The sequence below is a fragment of the Ailuropoda melanoleuca genome, chromosome 14 (genome assembly GCF_002007445.2).
Source record: "Ailuropoda melanoleuca isolate Jingjing chromosome 14, ASM200744v2, whole genome shotgun sequence".
NCBI classification, from domain to species: domain Eukaryota; kingdom Metazoa; phylum Chordata; class Mammalia; order Carnivora; family Ursidae; genus Ailuropoda; species Ailuropoda melanoleuca.
Genome location: NC_048231.1, coordinates 71390720 through 71405740, shown reverse-complemented (window position 1 = coordinate 71405740; position 15021 = coordinate 71390720). Strand labels below are relative to the sequence as shown.

At 55.8% G+C, this 15021-nt stretch overlaps 1 protein-coding gene across 22 annotated transcripts in view; it reads left to right on the top strand.

Moving 5' to 3' along the window:
* CELF4 (CUGBP Elav-like family member 4) overlaps positions 1-15021 on the top strand; it is a 281790-nt gene that overhangs the window by 60936 nt on the left and 205833 nt on the right. For all 22 annotated transcript variants that reach the window (XM_034642660.1, XM_034642657.1, XM_034642656.1 and 19 more), the window contains exon 2: positions 14806-14888. In XM_034642660.1, the coding sequence (XP_034498551.1) occupies positions 14806-14888 (83 nt within the window). The remainder of the gene's footprint in view (positions 1-14805; positions 14889-15021) is intronic.

Below are 15021 nucleotides of genomic sequence, written 5' to 3'. Positions count from 1 at the left end.
GTAATTAGTGTTCATGGGGGAGGAATTGGACTGGCAGGCTCCCAAGAAAACTACTCCCCAAAAGTTAGCTCGAGTCCAGAGGGCTACATCAAATCCAATTCCAGAGTGTGCATTGAGATCGCTATATATAGACCCACAGACGAAAACAGGCAGCGAGGTGGCACGAGGTTCATGGAGGGACTGGGCACGGGAGGCGGAGGCAGCCCAGGCCACTCTGAAACCAGGGTTGGTGCCCTTGCTGAGGGCTGCTGCTGCCCACTGAGCCCCGCACCTCCCCTTCCAACCCATCCTGCCTGGAACAGATGCTCCGCAGGTGATGGGAAAGGGGGGAGGGGCAGGGGGCTAGCCCTTTGCTAGGTGACACTAGGGTGCATTTCTAAGCAGCACACCATCGGACTATAAATGCCTGCAGCCCTGTCTGGGTCCTCACAGGTAGCCCGCTTACTGGAACCACTGGGAATAAGCCCCACTTCTTCCTCTCCACCTCTGTCAAGGCTACTGGGGGCACTCCCTGCCTCCATAAGGGTCCCCCTCCCCATCACTCATTCTGTCCCTGGCTTCCACCCGCCTCCGCAGTCAGAAGTGTGGTCATTGGGGCACATACCACTTGGTGAGGACTCCTCCATGTCCCTCTGTCCCCAGTTCTTCCCCAGGCTGGGTGCCACTGAGGTCTGGCCGCCTATCTTCCTCTCCTATCCTTCCCTTCCCCCCCAGGCCACGACTGGGAAGGAGCAGGTGCCCCTGGACATTTAGTGAAAGAATTGAGGGCAGTAGGCCTCAGAAGTCTGCCAAGGGCTGTGGTGCCAGGGGGTGGGGGGAGGTGGGGAGAATTGTCCCACCGAAGCCTTCAAAAACAAGTAGAATCAGGATTAAAATCCAAAACTCTGAATCTTCTTTCCCGTTTTCATTCCCCAGAACTTTGCCAGAGCCAATCTTTTGCTCAGGTCAGGATTTTATAGACAAGGAAGCCTAGGTCCCCAGAAGGCCAGGGACTTGCCAGAAGGGTTCTGTCCTGGCCTCTGATCCAAGTGGCAACTTCCAGCCCGGTATTTTCCCACTCCTGTGTAGTGGGGGCCTTTGCACCCACGGTCTCCCACCGTCTGCATTGCTACTACTCCTACCTCCTTCACCGAAATTCTGGAACCTCTGGTCTCAGCCAGCCCAGCCTCTCAGCCACAGCCCGCATTGCTGGAGTCCGGCAATTCACAGGGTGTGTCAAGCCAGGGAGGGGCCTCTGCACTCAGCCACAGATGAGGGCCACAGCTGCCTGGGAGTGGAAACGCCAGGGAGGAGGGCCAGCAGCCATCCCTTTTATGACACCCACTGCCCGGCTCTCCCCTTCTAGGCCTCAGCTCCCCAGCTGGCCTTCCTGGCCATGGGGTGCAGTCAGCTCAGCCTAGACAAAGCAGAGGTCTAATGGAAATTTCTAGGAAGCTGAGAGAAAGGATAAAACCCGGGGGTACAAAGACTGAGCCTTGGCCAGCTGTGGGAGCCAGACCCATCATGGAAGTGATAATGGCAGGGCTCAGGTCAGCTATACCTGACACAGCTCACGAAGTTACTGGATCCCCCACTCCTTCCTGCCCTCAGACCCTCTTGGGGGCAGTGAGAACAGAGAATAGAACCATATGCATGACTAGGACATATGAGCATTTCAGACCTGTGCCTCCCCCTCCCCTTAGCCCTGGCCACTGCTCACCATCCTCCGAGGCAGGGGCGGGGATCCCAGATGGACTGAGCCCCGACATGCTCACACTAATCTGTTCCTGTTCCCTTTGCATTTGGTGCAAATCCTTAGAGACGCACCTCCATCTGCTGATATACTCTGCTTCCTACACATTTCATCTGGGGCCTTCCATGCTGACCACCCAGCGTCTGCTTGCTTTCCTCCTCAGGGCTGCCCTGGGCCCTCCAGTCCTCTCAGAGATTTGCTCTCTTCACTCAGCCCAGGAGGCTGGGCAGGGACCTGGGGTCGAGTTCCCCCACTGAGCAGCTGCATGCTTTTGGGATGATCACCTTGACTTACAGACACATCTGTCTCCTTCTCTGTTAAAGGACAAAGTACACTTCCTCCCTCCCTCCTGTTCCACTCATCCATTCACTGATGAATTTATGCTAGGACCCACTATGTGCCAGGACTCTGCTGGATGCTGGGGACACGGACTCATGGGCGGGGATATCAAACCCATTTCACAGAAAAGGAAGCCGAGGTCCAGAGAGATCTGGTGACTTGCTGAAGGCTGCTTTACCCACCAAGAGATTGCCTTCGGTAGGCATTCTCATGCCAAACCGGCATCCACCCTGTGCTTCCCGTGACCATGCCGGGCCCTGTGCCAGGAGCAGGGCGAAGGGTCTACAGCAGATGGGGCCGGCACCGCCACCTTGGAGCTCACGGGGCCTTTCGAGAAGTCAGTGAGTAACACAGATGTGTTCGAGTCACATCCATTCCCTCCCCAGGACATGATAGGATTCCACAACCACCCTCCCGGGGCTGCCCATCCCAGGCTCTGCCAAGGACCTGCCCTGCTCTTGCCTGAGACCCCCCTTTCCTCTTCCCAGCCCTCGCAGCCCACATTCCCAGGCCTTAACAATTCCTCTCAGAAAAGAAACAATTGACACTAAGGTACCTCTTTGGGGAAGCATGAAGCCAGCTCTTTGTCACGTCCCCGCCAGCTCATTAGTGCCTCCTGTCATTAGCATATTAGATACAGGAGGTAAACAAAACACACTCACATCCTAGAGGCTCAGGGAGCACCAGCACCACGAGGCACTCCTCCGAGCCCCCCAGTGTGCTGGCCTGCTGAAGGGCAGGAAACTCAGACTAGGTCCCTGGCCTGGTGAGCATGTCCTGAGGGGGGGAGCTTATAATCAAGTGTGCAGGTCCCACACGAGGGAAGCAGACGACACCAGACAGTATAAATGCCAATGTTCTCTCTCACACTGTAGGGCATCTTAAGCACCACGTCGCCACTGCTGCTCCCGATGAGGGTGGCAACAGTAATCCCCTCCCCACTGGTGATATGCCGGGCACTCTGCTGGATGCCCATGACCCCAGCAGGTGAGTGCCACCGGCTTGTTTCCCCTCTAAAGAACCTGAGGCCTGAAGGCTGGAGTGGGATGACGTAAACTACCCAAATTATCCAAACTACCCATGGCTCCCAGAACAAGGCAGAGGCTACTGTCAGAGCCAGGCCCACCTCCCTCAGAGACTGCACCCCTTTCCCAGGGGTCCTGCTGATGGAAGCAACCAGGCCATGGGGGTTAAATGGCTTTCCCAGAGGCACCAGCTGGCAGGTGACAGAAACTGTGGGGTCAGATGTTACCTTGTTTAGGGGTGGGGAAAAATGGTATATCCTGGAGTAGTCAAGAATGGGAATTAAGGGCTGCATGGAGGGCTCAGTGGGTTAAGCGTCTGCCTTCAGCTCGGGTCATGATCCCAGGGTCCTGGGATCCAGCCCCACATCCGGCTCCCTGCTCAGTGGGGAGCCTGGTTCTCCCTCTCCCCCTGCCTGCTGCTCCCCTGTTTGTGTTCTCTGTGTCAAATAAAAATCTTTAAAAAAAAAAAAAAGGAATTAAATAGACGGACAAGAGAGAAAATGGGATTCCAGCCTTAAGACTGAAAAAGAAAGGAAGGAAGGAAGTCGGGGAGAGCCCTGAGCTGATTTGCCCCTACCCTGAGCAGAGCCCAGCATCCTCCTCCAGGAGGTGGCAGAGCCCAGGGTTAAGGCCACAGACTCTGCAGGAGTCTGCTGCATCTGGCAGCCCAACTCTGCCAGGGACTTGGCCACAGGCCCAGGGCAGGTCTTTCGTCTTCCCGTGTCTCTGTTTCCTTACCTGTAAAATGGGGATGATTATTGTACTATTGCATGGAGTTATTGTGTTAAACGATTGAATACATGTGAAGCACTTAGACCAATGCCCAGCAGATAACCAGTCATCAGTGTTACTGTTAGCACGAGCCCCGCACAAACCTTGCCTGGCTGGTATGCTCCTGGCACGTGGATCACGCAGCCTTGCAAGTTTGTTCACCTAGGGTCTCCTCTATGTCTTTCATCAAATGGGAAATGGTGGGCCCTCAGTAAAGAGTTATGGAATGAGGGAATGAATGAATCATCTTTCCCTCCCTCCACAGATGATATTACCACACATTCCAGTCACATGGTTTGAGTCTTACGTACCTGTCAACCCATGAGGTAGTTCAGTCTTCTTTCTTGGTGGGCTCTGTGGGATGTGGGTAAGTCTCTGGGGAGAGAGGAAATCAAGCTGAATGCCAGGCTCCGTTCCACACCCCTGAGGTCACCCTCTCCATTTGCCTTTTGCCTCTCGCCCACCTTGGGCACTCCCAAGGTCAGCGATGAATGAAGGGTCAGTGGCTCTATCTCTTCCCAGGATTGGGGCCAGCTTACTGGCCAGCCTGTATCCCTCCCACAGTGTGAACGGCTGCCAGGGCTCAGAGAGCTTGAGGGATTAACCCACGGGGGCCAGTGTTCCCATCACATTTGCTAAGGACTCCTTCGCCGCAGCCCTCAGGTTAAATATTGCTAACTGCCTGTGATTGAACCTATCTTATTGATGTTGGGTGAAGCCCAATGCCCAGCCAGAAGACTGGCTTAAGTGGCCGAGATCATGAAAAAGACACCCTCTGCCGAGAGCTGGACCATGGCCTGCCAGGACTGTGTGAGATTGTTTTTCTGCTTTTAAAAAGAAAATCACATTTTCCAAACATAGATCCTGTAATATGGGACTCCTGGCTATTGGTCTTTTCAAAATAGCCTGTCTTGAATGCTGAGGTTGGAATTTCTTGGTTGGTGTGCTGCTTTTTTTTTTTTTTTTTTTTTTTTTTTTTTTTTTTGGTTCTTTACGTGAATTAGGGGCTGTTAGGAAGGAGCCAGGAGAGAGAGGTGAGATTAATTCACCTCACCTGGCAGGTCCTGAGTGCCCGAGCACAATCAAAGTGGAGCTGGCGGCCCTCCTTTCTGATTCTCAGCAGCTCAGCCAGTCTGGCGAAGCCCCATCCAGGGACTTGTTCGAGGATGGACAGGACAGGCCCAGCCCCATGCGCTGCGGTCTAGTAGGGAGACTGAGTTCCCACAGATGAGAACCGCAGAAAACTCTATTCAGCCAAGTCCTTGTGGGTATGTTTTAGACACCTGGATGCAGAAGAACTTACTGGAAGGAGAATCGGGGAGTGCTGGGAAGCTGGGGAGGGCTGCAGAGTTGGTAGGAGCTGACAGAGGACCCCGCCGCACTCCACCCCTGCAAGCAAGCAGGGCATCTCAGGTGGGAGAGGAGTCAGAGCAAAGGCCCAGAGGCGACACTGGTATGCGCTGGGGAGAAGTGTGGTTCAGTGCGACCAAGAAGAGGGACAAAGGGACTCTGCAGTCCCCTGCCTTGAGGCTGTGATCTCTCCTTTCGAGGGAGAAAGGAGTCAAGAGAGGCTGCTCCCCCACCGCACAAGGACATTGTGGGGTAGAGAGCTGTCTCTGTGGATATGCCAGGGACGGTTTCAGGGAGGCAGCTGGGGGCTTCAGAAGCATACCAAGGAGGGATTCCCCCACATTTCCACCTACATGGGGAAGGGGATCCTATTGGGGAAAATGCCCCCCACTTTAATTTAGCTGGTCCAACCACCACATAAAGCTCCAACAAAGGGAATTCTATGCAACTCAATGAGCATCCACTGAGCTTCCTCTGTGGGCCCGAGACACACACATGACCTGACAAACGCTGGGGGCTGCTGAGGGGCTCTGGTCCTGCACCACGTCATTCCCATACACCGAGGAGTTCAGCGCACCAGGCCTGGGGTCAGCAGCATGGCTGAGGTCAGCCAGCCAAGCACTGCAGTGGCAACAAGACAGGATAAGAGGAAGAGGCTGTGGCAGGCCAGCAGTGGACGTGGGAACACGGAGGACAGAAGTGGTCTGAGAAAGGAATATGGTTTCCCTCCCACACCCGTTGAGATGGCCCTGCTTTCTCAGAGGCCTTGCCTGTGGCCCAGCTCCCACATTTCAGTGACTGGCTGGGTCAGGCCAAGGGGGCCTCTGAGAGCCCCTTCCCCTGTGGCACTCAGTGAGCTAGCAGTCCCTTCCCACTGAGTCATGCCTGGCTTCTCGGCAGGTGCTCCCTGTTCTGAGAAAATTCAAAACAGGAAGATCTAAACTCCCCAACCAAGTTAATTAGAAGGGAACACGGTTCAGTGTCTGTGTTTTAGCGCTTATCCTGGCATCCGTGTGAGTAACAAATGCCCCACGTGCACTTCAAATCCAGCCTGATGCTCAGATAGAGCTCTCTGTGGAGGAGCCCATGGCCTGACTTTGACATTGGAGGGGGCGTTGGGCGTAGAGGGAGCTCAATACCTGTGGCCCAGGGAAGCCCCAAGAGCCCAGCTGACTTCATCTGGGTCTTTGCAAGAAGAGAATGGGGTCATCCCGGAGCGCTTTGTCCCAAATGCAAGCCATGGGGTGGAGTTGTGGAGGGAGGACATCTCCCATGAGGGACCCCAGGGTCCAGACACTGCCCAGGGCTGCTGGAGGGGACAACAGGAACTGAGCCCCAAACAGCCATCAGGGGGCCTCAGGTCTCTGTGAGCCACTCAGCCTCATCTAGTTGCCAGATGCTGACAATATCTCTGTGGCCTACTCCCGAGGTAAGAGAAGGCTGAGCTCATGGGAGCAATAGCACCGTGGTGGGTGAAGGCCTCCATGAAGACAGGAACAAAGGGAGTACTGTGTGCCATCATGGGGACCAGCAGGAGCTTTTGGCCTAGAGATGGGGCACACAGCAGCCCCTTGGCTGTGGGAACAAAGCCAGCACACGGGTCAGTGGAGCAGGTGGTCCTTTGCCTGTGGGCTGAGCCTAAGAAAGGCTGAGACCTTCCCTGGGCCAGGCTCCACCACCAAGAGCTCTTTGCTGAGAGAGGGGAGAGGCCATCAATATGTCATGTACAGTCTTTGTCCTTTTTCACAGTGCCATGAAGATGTTGCAGCCGACACCAGACATGTCATTCTCCAGTGCTGAGGGTGTGAACAAGGGCCACTGGCAGGAGAGACACTTGGCAAAGGCCTGCCCTCTGCTCCTTTCATCCTCTGAGGTCCAGAGCCAATGAGGTCCCTGGGTCTGAGGTTCCTGGGCCTTGCCCTAGGCCTGGCACGCAGAGAAAGAGAAGGCGGGTCCCAATCCCTGGGGGGTTCCTAGTGTAGGTCTGGGGACATCCCTTTCCCCTAGTTCTGTGCCCATCTCTGTCTTGCGGCCACAAAGGGCAGGAGAGCTGAGAGAAGTAAGAGACACACTTAGGGTCACAGCAAGCCAGGGTAACTCTCCCATGTCATGCAACCGTTATCGCTGAGAAGCACTTCAACAGGTCACCATGCTCTCCTCTGGAGTTTCCTGTTTAAAGACCGTTGGTGCAGGATGGCAGTGCTGAGCCCCGGAACAGGATAAGGGCCAAGGGTAGAGTTTCAGCACTGGAGGGCTCTGAAGAGGGGGCAGGCCTACACCCCTAATGCATTGGCTGAGGGCTCCACCCATCTCCCCTGCCTGCCTCCTCTGAGGAAGACGGATGGCTCCTGCCGCTGTCGGGGGCCTGAGCCGAAGGGCAGACGGCCCAGACCCTCTCCACACACCCTGCTCTTCCTGCAGCCAGTCATCCCTCCCCAGCATTTCAGATCACTGTCACCCAGGTGGGGGCAGAGTGAAGCTTATCCACCCCTGCATTCAGTGATGTCTGTCCCTGGGAGGAGAAGAGGACCCTGGAGTTGACAATTCCTATAGTAGCAGATTTCCATGTGGGCAAAACACACATAAATGCAAGGTAGACAAATATGTGTGTTCTAACGGCCAAGCGAGAGGGGCCATCCGTAAGGGCTTTAAGAGAGGCTGGGGTTGGTGTGGTTAGGGAAATCTTCGCATCACTCCTAGAAGGACATGTGGGCTCCAAAGGAGAGAGGCATGGCAGAGGCAGCAGGGGAAAAGATGCTCAGGCTTGGGTTTAGCCCATGGAGGTGGAGCTGTAAGAGGAAGTCAGAGTCCTGTACATGGCTGGGCTCACTGTCCGTCTCCTATGGAAAGAGGAGAACCACAGGAGCTGTTGGAATACCAGCAGGGAGGATTCCTCTGGGCATGGGGGAGAAAGGAGTAAGCTCCATGTAGAAAGAACCCGGGGCAGGGGGGGACCAGAACAGCCAGGACAGGTCCTGGGAAGATGGCAGGAGGATCACCCAATGGCTGGGCCCTGGAAAAGAGAGGCAGAGACCGTGTCCTAGTCCCCTGGCTTCTTCCTCCTGCCTGTCACCAGGCTCTGCTGAGCCCTAAGGGCCCATTCTCAAGTTGCTCAGGGATTAGATGAGCAGACAAGGCTCACCCTTGGGGCAGTAATCAGAGGAAGGTGAGACTGTGCGGGTCCAGATAGGTGCCTTGGGCTTCACAGACCCAGAGACCCAAAGAGGTGGGTCTTGAAGGAAGGGCAGACCTGGGGCAGGCACAGAGGTGGGAAGACATTCCCAGGGGAAGAGCATGTACGGGAGGAACAGCTCTGCAGCTGTGTCTCCTGCGTGCACGGGAAGGGAGGAAGGGGACATTTGCTCCAGAAAGCACTGGAGAGGTCACCTTGCTCACCTAGACCATGGGGGACAGGAACTGGATTGGGGCGGGGAGGAGGGGGCGGATTTGGCTTCAGAACACCGGTGGCCCTCTTTATGGGAGGCTGGCGGATGTTCTCTCTCTCCCTCCCTCTCTCTATCCACCCCCAGAGATTCTGCCTTAATTTCTCTGCAGCAGGGCCTATATTTGTTTTTTAGATTCTCCAGGTGATTTTCAGGTGCAGCCTCCATGAGAACCACTGAAAGTTGATCCTCTGAGGATGGCATTTCAGGAACTAGGCAGGTCCACGGGTGGAGATTTGGGGGCGGGAGGGGGTCTTCCTGGCCAGACCAAGAAGATCGCACTGAACAGGGAGTCCCTCCCTGACCCATTGGTCTGGCTGGTTGGTGCATTTGCTTCTCCCTTCCATTCCCCACCCCGTTCCCAGTCCCTAGTTTCCTCTTACTTCCTCCAGGCTGGCCAAGTGCAGGCCCTGAAGGATCTGATGTTTTATTAAAGTCCAGATCTCTCTATTCTAGGGCCACCTTCCTCTGGCTAATTCTGTAATTCAATTAGTAGGAAGCCAAGGCCTGGCTGGGTGGGAGGAGGGAGCACGTTGGGAGCCTTCCCTTCCGTGATGATTACACCCCAGGCTTCAGCCCTGCTTGGAGTTGGGCAGGAAATTGTACTTCCTTCACTTCACAATGACAAGGGCCTTTTATCCCCGCACACAGGGGCTTTGTAAATTACTGCCATCTTGCGCAATTAATTCTGCCGGGCTGTGTTTTTCCCCCACGTGGGAGAGGGCACCCGCCCACCTTCTCGGAAACCAGTGGTGCCCCCTCGTCACATCATCCGCAGGCTGCCCGGCTGGAGGGGTGTGTCTGCCACCCCCACCTGCACCTCAGCCCGCAATGCCCTCCTGACACCACCAGCTCTGCCTCCCTCCCCATGGCTCTGCAGAGCTCCCCAGGGCTCCTGGCTCCTGATTAACCTCTCCTGACCACACCCTTCTCTTCCCTTCCTTTCCTTCCCTGCTGCAGGGCTTCCCGGTCTCACTTCACTGCCAGGCGACTCCCCTTCTCCCATCCCCATGGCTCTGTTGGTCTCCCAGCCCTCACATGCCTGAGTGAGAAGCTCAGTCCTCCATTTAGAAGCCCTTGTCTCCACCCTCACAGAGTGGACAGTCTCTTCAGAGACATAAGCCAAGGAACAAATGGGAAGGACAAGTAAATGTGAAGGATGAGTGGGAAGAGGTGAAATGTCACCATGAGGGCGAGTGAGGGAAGGCCTTGTTCGGCCAGGGCACATGGTAGAAGTGAGAGCCTCAGAAGAGAGGCAGGAGGCTACGGGCCGGCAGAGTGGGTGTGGGGGCCGCCTTGTGCAGGGAACCCAGGCCACAGCTGCTGCTGGTGGCACTGTCATGGGAATTTCCGCAAAGTATGACATCTCTCTGCCCCCACTCTCACCTCCTGTGATTTCCAAAATCCATCCCTGCTCTCTGGGCTGAAGCTTTGTTCTGCTCAGGTCCATGATTCGGGAGAGAGCGGAGACTCAGGGGAGGGGCTGGTGCTGGGGGACCCTACCTCCAAGACAGTGGGACAGGAAAAATGAAAGCTGAGCTGAGCAGCGAAGTCGTAGCGCCAGAGAGAGTCCCTTCTACACTTCCCACCTCAGAGCCCATCTCAGCGTCACGGGTCACTTGGCTGAAGGGGAGAACTGGAAAGCAGAGATGGGGAGGCTCTGGGCTCCATCAGTCATGGATTCTATCCCACAAACATCGGGAACTCAGGGCCACGGGACCAATATGCCATTCACAGCTTGCTGGGTGGGAGGAATCAGCTTCAATTCCTGAGCTCAGAGGAAGCTTTGAGATGGGGACATAGCTGAACCCTCACGTGATAATTCCCCTCATGAAGAATTTGTCAGGAAGCTGATTCCTGATGATCTTGTCCCCTCAAAACAGGCTGTGGGTCTGGCTCACCCATTCACACCCCCTCCCTTTTCATCCTATCCTCTTTCGGCAAAGTTTTTTTTTTCCTTTAAAATTAATTGTGCAAGTGATGCATGAATACATTCTGGTGTCTAACGGTGTCGACCAACCCAAAAACAGTTAACATTATGGGAGACATGCCCCACCTTCCGACATACTCCCTGTTTTCAGCTTCTAGACTTTGTGCCATGGCGTAAATACAGATTTGGGTGCACATGGACTAATGGCCTATGTCTTCACTGCGTGTACCGGGCATATACTGTTTCATGACTTTGCTCTTCGCATCTGACTGTGGCTTCCCATGCTGGTACATTTAGGACCATTTCATCATTTAACTGCTGCAGTGTATTCCACGGTTGTAACATAAAACCATCCCCGCACTGAGAGACCTTTCGGTGGTTTTCAGTTGTTCTGCTTTTCCAAACAGCCACAATGGACTCCTGTTCTCTCTGTGAGCCCAAGGAAGAGCCCCCTTGTAGGGCCGGGCTGGGGAGGGGATCCTGGGCCACTGGCCTCATCCCTGGGGAGAGGTCCTCCCTTCTCAGACCTTCTCAAGGTGCAGAGCCTGATCTAAGCTTCCTCTCCCAGGCCGTATCCCCAAGAGAATCCCGTTTCCTCAGACTGCGAATTCCCAAGAGGGCTCACCAGGTGTGTCTCTGGGGACAGGTCAGCTCAGCACGTCACAGAGAGTGAGCAGGGCTTTGGTGACTGCTGAGCTGAGGCCCCCGACACACCCTCACAGCTGGAGCAGCCATGAGCACCGGGAAGTCAAAACTAGCGTTTCTGAGTGGGTTCTGTGTGCCCCCCTTCCCTACACATGAGAGGCCAGCAAGTGCCAGTGGCTGAGGCTTGGGCACTCTCTCCTCCCCTGGTCTCCCTGAGTCCCACCTGAGCCTCCACCTCAGGCCCACCACATTCTGCAGGACCCTGAGACGGCACACTCTCCTCTCAAGCCACCCCCTCCCTGCCAAGCTGCTATTCCCCCAGGGTGCTGCCCTCCGCAAGGGAGCAGATGTGGTCCCTTCATGCACACTGGAGTCCGCGGTTGATAGCTGCTTATCCGTATCTACTTGCTTTCTTTCTTTCCTTTTTTTTTTTTTTTTAAAGAGCTGTAGTGAGACGTAGTGAGCCTTGGCATGGGATTGGCTGAAGAGAGTGCTTGAGGAGGGCCCGGTGGGTCTGCCCCAACCGGTGCCTCTGTAAGGCTGGTCCCTCCAGGCAGATGTGCAGGGGGACAGAAGGAGGGACTCTGCCTTCTGACCGGACCAGGAGAGTTTCTGGTTATGCCATGCTCTGCAATTAGAGAGCTCTGCAGAGATTGTTAGTACTCATTGGCTAGTAGGTCTCCCTACAAACCTTTGAAGAGGATGGCTCTCCCCTTTTATAGATGAGGACACATGCCCCCCACCTATTGGCCCTGTACAAGTTGCTGGGGCAGGATTCAGTGCTCTTGACAAATCCACATTGAGATCCCGCCCCTGTTGTGGGCAGGGAGAACCAAGCAGGAATGGGACAGAAGCACGTCCTGGATCTCCCTTGGAGGGTGGGGAAACTGCCAATCAAGGAACCAACATGTAATGTTAATAGCTCAGTGGGGTGCCAAAGAGAAGAGTAAACAGGAGAAGGGGTCAGAGAGGAGGGGTGTGTTGGGGTAGAGGTGCTGTGTAAAAGGAGGTCAGAAAGGGCATCACTAGGAGGTCACATGGGGTCAGAAACCTGTGGGGAGTGAAGGAGCAGCGCAGAGAGTGGGGCTAATCAGTGCACGAGCCCCAAGGCAGAGTGTGCCTCGCAGAGCTGAGAAATAGTAAGGAGGCAAGGGGGTAGGCAAGAGGAAGGACTGAAGGAGGTGAGGTCAAGGGGTGGAGATGGCACGGACGGTCACATGGGGTCTGGGTGTTCCCTCAAAGATTCTGGTTCACAGCAGCTGTGAGCTCTCAAAAACACTGGCAGAAATTCCTGGAAGCTGGAAAAAGCAACAGATTCTTTCTTTTTCCAGGGATCCTTTCCTCTTAGTTATCCTGGGCCAAAACAATGTGGTCATTTTCTCCCCTTCTTTCTCCTCCTCCTTTTCCTGGCCTTCCTCTCACCTCCTCTTACTTCTCCTTTCTTCTCTGACTCCTCCCTGTTCCCCCCTCCACCTGCCACCTTCCTCCTCCTCCTGTTCCTCCTTCTCCTCCCTCTCTACACCTGCCCCTGACCTTGTCCCTAGCTGGCTTGCCTGCCTGCAGCAAGACAGTGGCTGCCTCCCAGTTGCAGGCAGGCACAGGCAGAGGACAAGGCCAGGAAAGGGACAGGAGGAAAGAGGCCCCCAGAGAGGCAGGCAGCAGCAGGAGGAAGGGCGTCATGGGGGCCTCTGACCGCTATTCATTTCAGTCCCCTGGTGTCTCCATCAATAACCTTCTGCCACGACTAGGAGGGAGGAGGGAGGAGTGGGGAGAAGGCAGGCTGATCTGGGGTCTGGATGGGGAGGGATGGGATGGAGTGGAGGAGAGGTTTCTTGGCCCTCACAGGTCCTCCCAGCCTGGGGCAAGAGTTGGAGGTGGGGAAGGCACAGAGCCCACAGGTTGCTGAGAGTTTCTGCCTCCCAGGTGTCTCTCCCTGCTTCCTTCCTCCTATCTTTCTGTCCCCCTCATGCATACATTCCCTTCCATCTCCTCTCCGAAGGGGAAGGGAGGCAGGACCAATTCCTATACTGGAAGAAAAGGAAGGGTTGTGCGCCCCCCCCCACTCGGTGGTGGAGGACAAAGGGACTATGGAGGATGCTGGGAGCACTCTGTTCTTCTGGGAGCAAGAAGCCAGAGAAAGCCTGGTAACAGGGTTGGTGTAGGCACCGGCAGCCTGCAGCCCTCACAGGAAGAGGGCCTGGGCCACAGAGCCTGGCACACAGTGGGCACTTAGGAAGTAGTTAACAAATGGCCATGAGAATGTGTGCCCAAAAAGTGAGGTTGGCTTGGGATAGACTAGAGCAGTCAAGAAGGGCCGCTTGGAGTCAGTGGAACTTGATCAGATTCTTTAAAGATGGGTGGGATTGGAAGATTGGAAAATGGGGAGAGAAGGCATACCAGGTGAGAAGACCCTGAGAACAAAGGAAGATGGGCAGTGGAGGGAAAGAATCCTGGGGGAAAAAAGGGAGGTGCCCAACCTGCAGGGTTCCCCTGGAGACTCAAGCCTTCTTTTGGCCAAAGTTGGCTTTTTGACATTCCCTATGGCCTGGGTCTTCCAGGCTCAGCCCTATCTGCAGGCAGAGGAAGAGGCCCCTGACAATGGGCAGTTTGCAGGAATTGCCAGAGACTCTCCCACTAGCAAGCATACTCTTTGCTTTGTCACCATGCCTGAAGGGCCAGCATTAAGAGTCACCCCTTGAGTTAGGTACATTGCTCTGTAAAATCCAGATTCCCTGGTAAGGCATGGTCAGAGTCACTTAAGGGGAAAGGTACACTGGAGTGACCCTGGAGCCCACTGGGTCAGCCCTTTCAGTGCACACATGAGGAGACAGGATTTGCCAGGGTTGCCCAGGGAATTAGAGGTAGAGCAAGAGTGGGCCTCAGGTCCAGTGTTGAGCATTGGTGGGCTGGATATGCCCAAGAAGCCTTCTGACTGAGGGGTGTGGAGATATCACTGCACATGGGATGGCAGGGGACACATGGACAGCCCCATTCACTTTATTAGTACATACAGGCCTGGGGTCCTCCCTACAGATGGAGACTTATTCGGCAAGGGCAGGTCTGGAGGGTCCTTCCATCATCCCTGATGGAGCAGCCGGCAGCACTCCTAAGGGGCCAGAACGAGTTCATGGTTCAATGTGACTAGAGGGGCTGAGGGTGAGGGCTGGAAGCTGCCCCTTCCGGGAGGTACTGGGGCTGGAGCTGAGACAGAACAACACCCGGGGGGAGAAAGAGAGGGAAGGAGGGAGGGAGAAGGCCGAGGCACCAGGGCATGGGGACAGGAAGGGACCCGCGGGGAAAGGGGGCGTGGTGGTAGTGGGGGGGGAAGATGCAGGAGGGGGGGAGACTTCGGCGAGTGAGCAAAATAGAAAAGCAACGCGAGGGACAAAAAGCAGACAGACAGGAAAACGGAGAGGCAAGAAAGCTCCAGTGGAGTGCACAGGAGAGACAGAGAGGTGGGGAGAGGGACACAGAGCGGGGAGGGGCCGAGACTGGAGGGCGGGCGAGAGGGCGCGTCGGCGGCCCGGGGGCGCCCCACTGACCCTTCTCGGCGCTTGCTTCCTTCCCCAGGCTGCGCTTTCCTCACCTACTGCGAGCGTGAGTCAGCGCTGAAGGCCCAGAGCGCGCTGCACGAGCAGAAGACTCTGCCCGGGGTAAGTGGCGCCCGCCGAGGCGCGAGCGACGGACGCGCCGACAGGGGGCGACTTCGGGAGTCCGGGCTGCGACGCGGCCGGCGGGGGGGATCGCGGGCCCGGGCGCGCGCCTGCCTCGGCTCGGGAGCTCGTG